Source organism: Tyto alba, unplaced genomic scaffold (genome assembly GCF_018691265.1).
Source record: "Tyto alba isolate M040663 unplaced genomic scaffold, T.alba_DEE_v4.0 Super-Scaffold_9, whole genome shotgun sequence".
Classification (NCBI taxonomy): domain Eukaryota; kingdom Metazoa; phylum Chordata; class Aves; order Strigiformes; family Tytonidae; genus Tyto; species Tyto alba.
In genome coordinates this window covers 14,673,854-14,688,026 of record NW_024881330.1, presented here as the reverse complement: position 1 = coordinate 14,688,026, position 14,173 = coordinate 14,673,854, and the positions used below count along the sequence as shown (strand labels likewise).

At 38.0% G+C, this 14,173-nt stretch overlaps 1 protein-coding gene across 6 annotated transcripts in view; it reads left to right on the top strand.

The window, feature by feature from the left end:
- The window catches only part of COL14A1 (collagen type XIV alpha 1 chain), a 126,577-nt gene that overhangs the window by 100,648 nt on the left and 11,756 nt on the right, over positions 1 to 14,173 (top strand). For all 6 annotated transcript variants that reach the window (XM_032999644.2, XM_032999643.2, XM_032999646.2 and 3 more), the window contains 6 exons: positions 356 to 409; positions 8,938 to 8,991; positions 9,964 to 10,035; positions 11,871 to 11,906; positions 12,331 to 12,397; positions 12,893 to 13,081. In XM_032999644.2, coding sequence (XP_032855535.2) covers positions 356 to 409; positions 8,938 to 8,991; positions 9,964 to 10,035; positions 11,871 to 11,906; positions 12,331 to 12,397; positions 12,893 to 13,081 — 472 coding nt within the window. The remainder of the gene's footprint in view (positions 1 to 355; positions 410 to 8,937; positions 8,992 to 9,963; positions 10,036 to 11,870; positions 11,907 to 12,330; positions 12,398 to 12,892; positions 13,082 to 14,173) is intronic.

Genomic DNA, 14,173 nt, shown 5'->3' with positions numbered 1-14,173 from the left:
TAGGTTAAGGTACTGGTGACACAACACAAGAATGATGTGGAAAATTAAGCTCTCTTTTCAGTTCAGTGGCACAGGAAGCCTGACTTGACAAAATTATCGATGTTATTAACAGGGGGTAGTAGTGAGGAGTTATGAAACCTGTGCATTTTAACAATGTCTGTTAAGCCATCTCTCATTTCACAGGAATACCTTCTTTACTGAATCTCTTCTATGGCTCTACCAATTACTAAACTCCTTAGTTCTATTTATCCAAAACATTTATCCAAAAGAATGTCATACAGTTTCATTGGAAAGTGACTTAGTTGGATTCTGTTTAACTAGATCTCATCATCTGCCCTCCCTTTATAATGCCTAGGGTGTCCCAGGAGCATCCGGTTCACCCGGAAGAGATGGAGCTCAAGGTCAAAGGGTAAGGTAAAATGAACATGTTTTGCATTTGTTCTAAGTGTTTCCATTCCATAATGGACATGTTTCCCAGTGTGGTTGATTTATTATAGTTTGTGTCACTGGTACTCTATCATTTCTGGAGACCCATATCTCTGTGACAATCAGCAGAGAAGACAGATGGGGTGGAGTATCCTTCCATCTGGTAGATCAGGGTTGAGAAATACTAGATGAGTAATGGGGAGCCATGCACTGTGTTTGTGTTTAATGTATTTGATAGGAATAGATGCCACTAGTGTCCAGCACTGCCAATTAATCCATCTGCTTATACATATAAAATAAGATGGTGGTTAAATGGTGCATAATTAACATGAAATCAAATGCAATGATCTAAATTTGCTTTCGAGCTAATTAAGGAATAACGGAGACAACTATAAAAGAATTTAATGTTGAATGTAAAACAATACCTGTAGAAACTGCTGACGTGAGGAAAAGATGAAGAATAATGTCAAATTTTAGTCAACCTTATTCTGCTTTTGGTAGAACAAATGAATACACTTACAGCCTGTCTGGGAATCGGTAAAAAAATCTTCATATTCATGTGTGCAGTTAAACCTGTAAGTCCTCCTCCCTGTCTCTTTGGGGAGACTTTTGTTTCGTTATTAGACAGGCACTGGAAAGTTATTGTTACCATAATACTAGGTTACTGTCTACAGCAGAAGTTCATTATTAAATACGACTTTTCAGTTTCACTTGAACAAGTTTTACATATTCATGATCCTTTTTTGGATATGTTAATGTAACTTGAACTTTAGAAAAACTTGGACTTTCTTTGGATTTCTGGCATTAACCTGAGACCTTGTTATAAAAAAAACATTCCAGTAATGAAAGATGTATTTGAGCTTACTATTATGAATTTAATCATTGGCATATCTTTATGTATAGAAGTAATTCCATTGAAGTTACTGTAGAATTTGGGCACTGCTTATATGTTTTTCTCTAAAATAAAGAAAAGAAAGTAATTTTATTAAGATAAAGATTTTCATAACAGTATCATCAGATGAATAACCTTCTAATCAGATGAATAGCCTTCTAATATTCCGTTAAGTTGTGAAATGTGAAGGGAAATATATTCCTTTTCCTACTTATAATATTGTGATGCCTTTTTCTGTATGGAAGCTTTTTTTTTTGCGTGTTTTTAATGTCTTCTTTTTGAATGTATTGGAATTTTTTTCCCCCTAAGTTCCCCAAGCTTGGCGTCACCTGTACATCTCCAAGTTAATAAAGACCTGGAGCCTGATGGACATTTAGATTTTTGCTACCATGCTCTCTAGTCTCAGTCATAGACAGGTGGAGGTGATGGTGCTAGATGCTGTAAACGTGCGTGGTATGTGCCTCCTCTGTCTGCATGCCTCTTCATGAGGGACACTGAGCATTCTGCAATTCAGGGAGAGGAAATCTCTGGGTTTTTCCTTCATTCTGTAGCTAACTTTATGTTTACCAGTGGAAGCCCTCAGCTGTGTCTTAATGTCAGCCAGCAGTTCAGAACTGGTCTGGTTCTCCCACGTGGTAGTCAGCAGGTTGTTGCAGAAAGGTGGCATTTCTGAGAAAAGCTGAGGGGCAAGAGTGGTGCAGCAAAGGCTTTTGATACAGCCTGGAAAGGCCACGCAGTGCTTATTCTGTAGAAGACTTCAGTGTTGTCTATGATAAGGCAAGGCAATTGCATAAATTGCTAGTTTTTATAGATATGGTAATAATGCTTTGTTCATGTGCTTAATTTCTTCTGGTGTTAATCAAAGGAACTGGATAAATAGCCTAAATCTCATAAAATTAGGTCTGCTAGCCTGTTATTGTCTCTGTGTGACCCTTGTGCAGTATTGTCCAGCAGTAATTATTTCTATGGCAACAAATAATGATGTTATACTAATTTTATGGTGTTGTAACGCATTTGATTCCTGTGAAGTTATGACAACATAGAATTGTTTTTAATGGGTGAAGATTCAAACCAATGATTTCACCACAGTCTCTGAAGGCCAGGCACTGGAGAAAGGCATAATTATAAAGGGAATAACTACAGCAGCAGCAAAGGGGAACTGGAAAATTCCTGAGAAATAAATTGCCCTTTTGTTTAATGTTCCCTTTGTTGGGCTTCCTCCTGGTAGCCAAGACGCCAAATTGTTTTGCAGCTATTATACTACTAGAACTGAGGTTTTCTGTTATTCTTAGCTTAGCCATCGTTTCCTCATTAGTATTTATTGTTCATTGAAATCTTTTAATTCTAGTGACACCAGTGCTGTAAAGTACTTAAATAGATGGCTAAATCACACTGATTTTAATAGGAGGTAAGCACAGGACTGATACTTATTGGGAGATCTCCAAGAGCTTTTTCTGAACTGGGGATAATGTGATATTAGACTCAAGAAGTCCTGGAATGGAGATTTTTTGCTTCTAGTTGCTGGAAGTTAGAATCACTTCACTTTTGCAGTTCTTTTTCCTTCCGTTTTGATTTCTATAGTTCATAATTTCTGTTTTTATTTTTTAAATCATATGAGAAATGGTCTTTTTTTTTCTCTTAATGTTTTAATTCAAAATTAGTCCATAAAGGTTCTTTTTGTATTTCCAAACTTCTTTTTAGTCTCTAGTTTATTTCTTTTTCATGGTTTTTAGTACCTCACTAGGAAATAGAGCATATCCTCTGTCAGTTGTATGAATTCATACAAAGATCATTTTCATAAAGAAATACCCTCACTATGAAAAAAAAGTGGGATGTAATAAAAATACCATGTGAGGGTTGAATCATAGTAAAAAAATGTGTTGTCTGATAATAAAGCAAACTTTCTGAATATCCATGATAATATTTTTAAACCTATCTGGTAGCTGGTTTAAATCTACATTTCAGACTCCACATTAGGAACAGTCCCCTCCCCTCTCATCAGCTTTCAGTTATAAAAGAGTGTCATAAAAGATGTTATAAAATAGAAAATGGTTTCTTTGTATTTTATGGCTGAGGCTGTGCTTGTTTGGTGTCCTCTATTACTGTCCCATATCTGTAGCTGGCAATATAGAGAGGTTTTACTAAAGAGAACAGATTGTGTTTCTCCACCAACTCTCCCAAGCATATCATGCTGAAAGATATAGCTTGGATTGTACATGCAGGAGAATCCAAACTGACATCATGCTTCTGGTGAGTATGTAGACAGTAATTAGATTCTCTTGTGCTTTTGGTTCATCTCTTTCAGCCAAGAGTATAAAGTTTGGAATCAGACTGAGACTTACCCTTGTTTATATGTTTAGGTAGAAGGGGGAGAAGTCTTCCCTTTCCCATAGCTCCATGGCTGCTATCCCAGGTCAGGTCACAGTTGCAACCCCTGTTCTTTCTTGCGAGGTGCAGGCCACCTGAGAGGACAGATCTACACAGCTGCAACAAGAGAAGCCTAATATATCATCCTGAGTGGCAAGCATGCTCTGCTTGATGAGGCAATATAGGGAGGGATCTCTGTCATTCTGAATCTCAAGTTTGTGTTTCCTGTGCCTGTGATGTCACTGCTCACTGTCACCAGGTGGTTTCCCAAGGGTGTCTTCTCCTGGCAAAGCTTCTTCTGGGCAAAGAGGCATGGTTCTTAGCAGGTAAAAAGTTCTGGAGGAAGCTCTGTTGGATGTGCTTCCCTATATGTCTGCTAGAGGTGGCACCACAGAGTTGAACTGTCAGATTATTTCTCTTGCTCAGCTGCTGCAGCTAGACTGGAGTCCAGAAGCACTGGGGTCCAGAAGCATTGACCTTCCTTATCCTCCCTGAAGACACTGGTCTGCAGTAAGATATCCCTAACTGATAGAGAGGATGATTCAATCTCTTTAACATTTCTTCAGCTCATAAAGGCTCCTGTTCAGCTCACTCTCAGAGTAGGAGGGCAAAGAGATCAGCTGTGAGACAAAGCCTGTGTCTAGACTAGTAAATTAGATGTTGCCAGAACATGGTTTGGAGCATTGGCTGGTGACCCGTGCAGTCTAATGCTTATCATTCCTCTTGGCAGTGTTGGGCTGGGTCAATTACAACTCTTCCAGCATATTGTTCAGGAGATAGCATAGATCAGAAGCTATTTCCAGGAGGCAGTTTAAATGCACGCTTAATGGGATTTATAGAATCATAGAATTAAGGTTGGAAGGGACTTTCAGAGGTCATCTAGTCTAATGCTTTGCTCAAAACAGGTCTGACTAGATGAGGTTGCTCATGCCCATGTTAAGTCTTGAACACTTCAAAGTATGAAGATTCCATAATCTCTCTGGGAAATCCAGGAGAGTATTTATTCGACCACCTTCATTGTAACATTATTTTCCTAACGTCTAATCATAATTTCCCCTCTTTCCACTTGTGTCTGTTGCCTCTTGTCACATCACGGTGCACCTGTGAAAGAGTGGTTCCATCTCTTTGATGGTCAGGTAGTTTAGACAGCAATATGTCTAAAGATAAGGTACTCAGAATGGTAGTTCCATCTCTGAGTGCTCGCTCAGGTAGTTTAGACAGCAAGAAGCTTGCCAAGCAGAGCAAACTCACTTCTTTTAACCTTTCTTCATAAGTCCTGTGCTCCAATCCCTGACCAGTTTGGCAGTCCTCTACTGGGCCTGCTCCAGTATGTCAGTCTTTCTTGTATTTGTGATACCAAAACTGGACACAGCACTCCAGAAGTAGTCTTAAAAGTGCTCAATAGAAGTGAAGGAGCACTTCCCTGAACCTGCTGCTGAACCTGGTGGCTGTGCTCCTACAGCCAGACTGTGGTTGGCTGCCTTTGCTGCAAGGGCATGCTGATGACTCATGTTCAACCTGTTGTCTGCTAGGAATCCCAGGTGCTTTTCCACAAAACTACAGAAATGCAGTTATGTATGTCGATATGAGCTGTCACATGTTTTTCTCTAAGAGCTTGTTTAATTTGCAAGCAAAGGCATAGGCAAAGGGACATGGAAACACAAGAAAAGGAGTTTGATCTTCCAGATGTTAATCTTAATACCACACTGCAAATACTGGAGAAGAAACATGGCTGATTAACAAAAGATATGCAAGAAATATGTATTTTAAGAACTATTATTAATTATAAAATAATTAATAGTAAAATCATTTCAGACTATCAGCTTGTAGATGGCACTGCTAGTTTCACAAGGAAGAGAGGAAATGCTAAGTCAACATATTGTGTGTTAAGGCAGAACTAGCCTATTTTATTTAAGTAAAGGCTGTGTGTTCTGAGCAATATTTTTAGAAAAAACCCACAGTTCTGCTATTTTTCTAGGTTAGCTTTAATTTAAAATAGCTCATGTTGGCGCAAAATCTTTTGTAAACTACACCTCAGGTTAATACACTGAGGTAGTGTTTGGTATTATTTCTCTGATGGTTGCAGTGGTTTATATTGAAATGAAGAACATTTGGTTTTTAATTTTTCGCCTGAAAAAGAAAAATGAAAGATGGGGCAGTCATGGGTCCCAGGCTGCAGAGTTTTTAGACACATTTAAATGCTGTGCATGAAAATACTTCAAACCTGGGTTCAGTAGGTTCATCTGAGGTTTTGCCAGTGTCTAGTCCTAATTGAAAAAATCACCTCTCCACAGATACCCCAAACAAATTCCAGGCTACTGAGAGCTAAAGAGTTTCTAGTGAAGTCAGCAGCAGTGTCCACTGACTTCACCAGACTTGAGATTTTACAGGGATTTAGCTGGTGCCTACATTACATTCTGTAATGCCATTTGTATTCTGGCAAATAAAACTCCCTATAAAAAATTCTGTCATAGCTACACTGTTTCTCCATAACTGATTTTCATGCCATTAGCAAAATCTGCCCTGATATAAGTTAGCCTTCCAAAATAACATACATCTTGATTCTAAATCAGATTAAGTCTGAGGTCACACATCAAAATCTGTCCCATCCTGCTCTTGGACATGCAGCTCCATGGAGGAGATTCAGTGTCTCTGTACAGTCATTCCTATCCTGGATGTGACTGCATCAGAGAGAAAGTGCTGTTCTCCTGAGTAATTCCCCCAGTCATTCTGGAGGTGGATAAGCAAAGATAGGATATCAATAAATGGGAGAGAAAATAATATCTTTAAGGCTTCAGTGCTCTGAATACAACATTGTGAATTCTCACAATGGTCTATTTTCTTCTACATTACACAGACCAAAAATAATGGGAGAAAGAGCCAGAAGAAATACATTCCCAGTTCTCCTGCCAATTTCCTGGTACTTACTAATCTCTGCTCACTACTCACAAGTTCAGAATGAGTATCAGATCTATTCTGGCCATCGGATGGTCTGAGTAACATCATTTTCAAACACTGTTGGCAGCACAAACAAATATCTTTGGTCTTTTACCTGCATGAGAGAATAGGTGTTGCCATACTCTTTCTTGAACCAAAGCACTCTTTGACTTCATTTATAAATAACAATTTTCACATCTAACAAATACAGTAGGAGGTGATTTTTTGTAGCCAAGCGATACAGATATAGTGCCAAGAGAAATGAATCGTAGGAGAATAGACCAGAGATGATTCTTGAGCAGCCAAGAGTAAAATATGGCTCTGAAGAAATAAATAATGAAACATATTAAATGAAAATGTAGTAGTTCTGATCATACTGTTCTACTCTTTGACTCGGATAGGAGAAGGGAGGAACATACAGTGTTATTTTGCTTTAGAAGTTTGTGTGAATCCGCACTAGCTCCTAGAAGTCAGTGGAAAGCTCTCCATTTCTTTCCTCCCAGTTCAATTGAGTCCTTCAGAAGGTCCGACCAGTTTTCATCCTGCTTTAGGACTGATCAAAAATAAATGCAGATTTCAAATCTTTGCTTTAAAATGTGAAACATACTTATAAATATGAAGGCATCTGTCTTCCTGAAGGTCTTACTACTACAAAACCAAGTCTAGTTTGTATTATCTTTTAGCAACTTCCATGTTATTATAAAACTGTGAATAGTTATCACTGAACTTTTCAAAACATTGTTCACAACTAAATGCTTCTTCCAGAGAGTATTGGAAACTCTGTTTTATAGTTTTAATGCATTCCGAGGTTCCAGTGGTATCCAGAGGTACCGTTCTCTGTTTCCTCTAGAAAAAACAGTTTTGAAGACCGAACACACTTTCCTTTACAAATTTATTTAATTGAGCTAGGCTTGCAATCTTTTCTCTGTATATGTCTTAAAACTACTGTGATAGGGACACTACCAGTATCTTTATTTCAGTGCCACTCAGCTGTGACGTTTGCTTTAGTTTTTACTGTTACAGGGGACCTGCTTTGGTCCCCAAAGCTTCAGAAACCATCTGGCTACACTGTGAAATAGGAAAGTATTTCGTTATCAAGACAAAGGATGCATAGGTGACATAATATGAGTTGACTATGTGGATTATTTTACCATCAAAACACCTTTTTAGTGGAATTTAAAAAAATCCTTTCCAGGTACATGGCAGATAATATTCCCCAACCAGTTTTTAATGCCACATGATAGCAAGTTTGAATCATAGTTTCCAAATTATGTGAAGCATAAAACTAGTAGTTCATGCTATATTCATTACTAAAACCATGTCAGAAATAAAGTTTCAGAAAAAAAGGACAAAACAAAGATGATGTGAGTATTTTTTCTGAAGCTCTATGAGATACTGATGCCTAGAAAGTTCTTTACTTTGTCTGTCAGCATAAACACTTTCAAACTCTCTCTTCCCTTCTACTCTCACCTCCATATTCTCGTATTGAGCCAGAGATAAGGTCATATTTCTCCTTTTTAGGCTGTGTAGTAATTAAAGAATTGACTTATCACCAGTTTTTTCAGAAACCTATGCTTTATAGCATGTGGAGACAAAATGTTCATATTGGTTAATTTGCAAGAATACTTTATTAATAGTGTATTTTCTTCTGCATCTGGTCAGCCTTTTTTCTATGATTTGCTTGTTTTCCAGTTTCCAAGTTATCTTTAGTTTTTGGCTCTCATTTCTGGAAGCTCTGAAGCACGTTCATAATGTAAACCACATGAGCATTCCTGCTCCTTCCTGAATCAGGACCTCGGTGATAGCTAGTACATATGTACAGTACTGCTGGGCAGACAGATAGACTCTCAATTGCCGTCTTTCAGCACTTAATCAGTGGGCCTGTGAATAGTTGCAACCAGTGAGAACAGATGTAGAAGTGTGACCCATCTTGTAGTAGAGAAGTCTGACAGCAAACACTCTCATTTACCTCACTACAGCAGTGTCATAAGTGAAATTTACTCAGAGGTGAACATTGCCAGTACAAAGAGGTTTGCACTGCTGGTTCTTACTTAAAAACTGTTGTGAGACTGGCTGGATTTTTAAAAAATATCAGCTATGCAATAGCTCCTTTTCAGAAATAAACCCTCCCCAGGGCAAATAAGGGAATGCTCATCCCAGAAACCACTACCATCAGTTATTAATTTGAAAAAGAAGACCCAAAAAACAACAAACACAAAGCAAAAAATTTAAAAAAGGTATTTTAGATTAAATGGAACAGATTAATGAATTATATATAAAAAGCTGATAAAATTGCATATCATTCTCTTTTATAGGGCCTTCCTGGCAAAGATGGACCCACAGGCCCACAAGGACCCCCTGGACCAATGGTGAGTATTGCCCTTGGAATTCATTACTGTAAAAAAAAGGAGGATTTGGGGGGGATTGTAGGTCATTGTTATCTAGGCTTCAGTGGATAAACCAAGTCCAAGGGTTCTCCTTGGAAGTTAAAATTCTCATGACGCACAGGGTTGGCAGAAAGCTGCTTGTCCAGTGTAATTTCTTTCCATTCTTACTTAGCTCAAGAAAAAATGTCTCCCTTGGGAAGGGGAGATAGTTGCTCCATCAATAGATTGATAGCTTGTTCTTAGTCAAGTAACTGCACTATGTAAAGGGAATTAGTACTCTTAACATTTGAAACAAGACTTTAGTTTTCCAAGAAATTCAGATTAGGTTTGTTAGCTGTCATGAATCAGCAAGTTTTGCTTGGTCTGGAGGCTGGAGGTGAGTGCAGGTATTCAGATGCTCTCACAGAGTAATAAAGACAGCAGAGGCCACAGTCAGCCTTCAAAGCAAGACACATTGCCTCCAGAATCTGTCTCATCCTTCTCAGCTAGGGAAGTTAGGCAAAGTTAATGCCTTTTTTCTAGATTTAAGAAGTTAGGTGAAACTGCTCATGGTATTGAGTATTGTCCAAGCAGTCATGTTCTTTTTACAAATAGTGTTTTGAGTCAGCAAGCTTGAACATGGTAGTAACGTCATAGGATTTAGTACTGCAGTTCAACAATCTATGCCTGTTCCAGAAAGCAAGTAACTCAAGTCCATTATTCTCAAGTGCTATTCTCAAGTTTTTTTCTTCAGTTCTCTCAAGTGCATTATTCTCAAGTGCTTTTGGTGCTCTTTTTTTTCTGCAACATGCACTTAGTCATTTCTGCCAATATCTCTGGTCTTTGACTGGCAGAACTGTCTGCTTTGTGTACTTCCTCTCCATCACACAGTTATTTCATTCATCGGGATTCATGGATGTTGATTGTCATCACCACTAAGTATCCAAGAATTTTCTTTCTCTTTTTCCCATGTAGGGCATACCTGGTGCTCCAGGTGTTCCAGGTGTTACTGGAAGCCAGGGGCCGCAAGGTGATGTTGGAGCTCCTGTGAGTAAAATGAATTAATACTTCTATATTTGCTGTTGTACATTAGTTGGTTTTTGATCCTGGCTTCACTGTTCTACAAAAAACCTCAATATTTATAGCTTATGATCTGTTTGCAGTTAGTGCTTAAGTAAAACATCATATTGGTCTTTCTTTGCTCATTCTTCATTAAGAAATTTATTTGTTGATCTTACATACTATGTTTGGAATATAGGGATTAGAGAGTCAAAACACAAGATTAAAACACAGAGGTTAAAAACATAACAGAATGTGAATTTGTAGACTGTATGTAATTACTTTCTGCTTTTTTTCCTTTGCACTTCAAGCGACTCTCAGGAAGTTAAAGTATGTAATTTATTAACCTGAATATTTCCAAAATATTATTCTGATTTTTAAACTGAAAATATTGCATGAATAAAAAACTGACTTTCATGGTTGCTCTGAGTTTACATCAGGGCAGTTAACTAATGATCAGGGCTTTTTCTATAATGTTATTATAAATTTGACCATCAGTTTCACTGTGTGGAAAATTATACCCTCTATACTGAAAATAAATAATAAGAACCTCTAATACTAAGTTTGTCTTTCAGATATTATTTTCTTTATAATAAGAATCCCAGTTTAACTAGAAGAGAGGAATACAACTATAAAATGAGTGTGCAAATTATGTAGAAGAGATGTACAGTAGATGTCTTTGTAACATTTCAGATAATATTGTGTATTCAATTTTAACATTTGACTATTGGGTTAATTTAAAAACCTGCTCAATTTTTTTTCCAGCGAATGTTCTATTTATTTTATAAAGGCATCAGAATATGACAGTGTGTACTTCTGACTCGATTTGTAGAATATAATTTTTTTTTTCCAAATTCAGTTTGCTTTGGAGATTTAGTCCAATGCATGTATTTTTATTTGGTTAAGTGGAAATGAAATGACTAATAATATATAAGACAAGATAATAACCTAATGCCCAGTTCTGCATATTTTCTAAGTGCAATCATGGAATCTACGGAGGAGATTTGATGAGCTATGGAACTTATTACTGTCAATGTAAAACATGTTGATTATTCAGTTCCTGTCCAAACACATGTTCCAGATATTGAACTAAATTTTCTAGAGTGTAGATATTCCTGTGAGTCATGTAAGACCTCTGCTGTGAATGTTTAGACTTTCGTAGTTCTGAAAAAAACAGCTAGGTGGATGAAACATTATTGAGTTTAATTAACTGTCTTTCCCAAAAGGTAGAGTAATAGAAAAGAGGCCTAGAAATAATAGGAGTTCCTCTTTCCCAGGATAGAATAACCTGTGCTTTAACCGTGCATCAGTCAGCTGGTTACCTCTTCATGCAGACCTTTCCTTGCTTCAGGAGTTTCTGAGAGATGTCTAGCCTACCCCAAAAACCTCCACTGGTGAAGTTGTAACTGCCCCAGACAACTTGTTCCTGGTGGCTGAAGAGCCTTGGTGAAGCAAATGCTACAAATTTCAGACTGACGTTTTGTGTCACATCAGCCTTCTCTTCTTCAGTGATAATTAGACTCATTTCAGCCATGTGAAATGCCATGTGGCATGCCCTTGATGCCATTTTAAACAAGAGAATTCAGTATGTGACAAACCCCTGAGTCAGTCATTGTCTCCATCTAATTGCCAAAGGTGAACATTTTGTTGAGTACTGAAATGGAAAAAGTACATTCATTATTGTCACATAGCCTCCTGAAATCTTGCTCATTGCTTGTTTTTTCTCCTTCTACTGTGATGTTGCAAGGGAGACAATGTTTAGGGGTTAAAAATTTTGAGCAAGAACAAAATGAGAATTAATTTTGTATTGAATCTTTCCACAGGGTCCTCCTGGAGCTAAGGGTGAAAGGGGTGAGCGGGTAAGTTTATGTTCATATTAACCACCATTTTTTTTCCATTCTGGTCTGTCTCAGAAAAAGCTTTCTCTGACAATTTGTTTCTCTGTGTTTACAGGCACAATAGTTTTCTCTGTGCAATCTGTCAAACCTCCTTGCTTTCCAGACATTGTCTTATATATAGCTACATTAATGCTTTGAAGGTGAGAAGTATGTGACTTTAAGCACGTCCCCAAATCTCTCATTAGGGTTATCTTCTCAGACCTCTCTTTGCTGGCTAAAAACATAAATGGGAACCAGGGAAATTGCAAAATTTCCTTGGCTTTTTTTCTCAGCTGTGAGGATATAATCTCTCAGGGATAATAAATATCTTTCATTGCTCTAAGCATTTTTAAGATAGAAATGATGCAAAAAACTGTGTTATGACACTGCTGCTGTTGTTATCCAGGGCGATCTCCAGTCCCAAGCAATGGTCCGTGCTGTCGCTCGTCAAGTGTGTGAACAACTCATTCAGGGTAAATACACCAATAGTTCATATGCTTCTATCTCTACAGTGGATCTTTTCCTGCCACAATTACTTAAAATACGATGCTTTTCAGAGCATCGGAGGGGATCTGTTCGTTTTAGGCTAGGCAAGATTTATGTTCCAACTAGATTTACATTCAACTAGATTTATATCCAACTAGAGCTGATGAGCATCAAGCATCTAAAAAAAGCCTGAATTGTCTCAGATCTATTATAGATCAGAGAAGCTTCTGCTGTAACAACTTTAAATTCTTATAGACATAAAATACAAAAAGAAACCCCATCAAAGCTAGGAAATAAAATTCTACACAGTAGTTCTTCCTTTTTTCTCTGTACTCCCTAAACCACTGTTTCTCCACCAACAAGTGCACAATTTCATATTATCAAAGCATGACAAACCTTGAGGATCTGCCAGTGTTCTGTTCAAGCTTAGCTGAACCAGATTCTTCACTGCAACTTGAAAATGAGGACATTTTTCCTGACAGGTCATATGGCAAGATATAACTCTATTCTGAACCAGATTCCAAGCCAGTCTGTCTCAACACGAACCATCGCAGGACCTCCTGGTGAGCCAGGTCGGCCAGGAGCTCCAGGGCCACAGGGCGAGCAAGGATCACCAGGCATGCAAGGGTTTCCAGGAAGTCCTGGTCAACCAGGAAGACCAGGAGAAAGAGGTAGGCTTTGTATTTTGCGTACAAAAAAATATACATCCCTGTCAGAATACATTCTGATGGCTTTTGTCTCCTGTCTAAATGTGAGAAAAACAGTTTTTTCGTGAGCTGATTGGTGAGCTCAACACAGACCATAATGAAATCTCTGAAGGCTCTCAGTCATGAAGATAATGCAGCCTATGCCAGGTGTGATTTGGCAGGATCAGACATAGGTTTAATGCCTAAACTGATGAAGATTGGTGACATCTAATTGAGCACATCCTATTACATCATGCTTTTGTCTTAGTAGGACTCTGAAGTGAGCTGGAGCTGTAAATGTACAAGCAAAGGAGCTTTTGGAGAAAGCTGCAAAACTGATAGATTTGTGTTGGGCAAAGATTGAGCATTTCTGCTAAACATGAAATGTGTCAGTTTTAAGATTTCTAAATTATGATAGTCTGAAAGGAGCAAGGTTGACAAGAAGAGGGAAAAAATTCCTACTTTATGAAGGGCTGAGAGGATTAAGGAGAGAGAACTGTGAGGTCAGAGAGAAATAATAAAATTAACTTCATTTACAGTAATTTTCCTTTGTATTCTTACGTGTGGGCTAGACCCCTTTCTCTTTTTCTCCTCCAGCACAGTCTAATAAACAAGCTCCATGTTTTGATTTACTTTCTCTCTGTGCAGCCCTGGCATTCTTTGGTATACCAGACTAGCCCTAACTTCAGAGGTAGTTCTGAGTAGATCTATGATTGTGAAAGCGCTTTGAAGACCATCATATAAGGAAGTGACCAAAAACCCCAAGAGACAAATGTCATATTCAAGAGTGATGAATTGGTGTTGCTGTTAAAATCTGCCAACTGGGATTTTAAAAATTAATTGCAATGAAGGCTGTTCAGTTCAGGAGCTTAATAGTTCCAGTTCACAGTAGTCATGATGACCAGAGTTAAAGCACTGTTTTGAAAAGAAAGTCTGAGTGAACTTGTGAGTCTGTGGGTCCTTTCTCCCCCTCAAGACTATCAATCTTATTACCCTCTTGAAAAAAGAGGCAAGGTTTAGTGTGGTAGTGTCCTGAGTTGAGGGAAAAATTAAAAAATAATATCTTTCCCTCTCTAT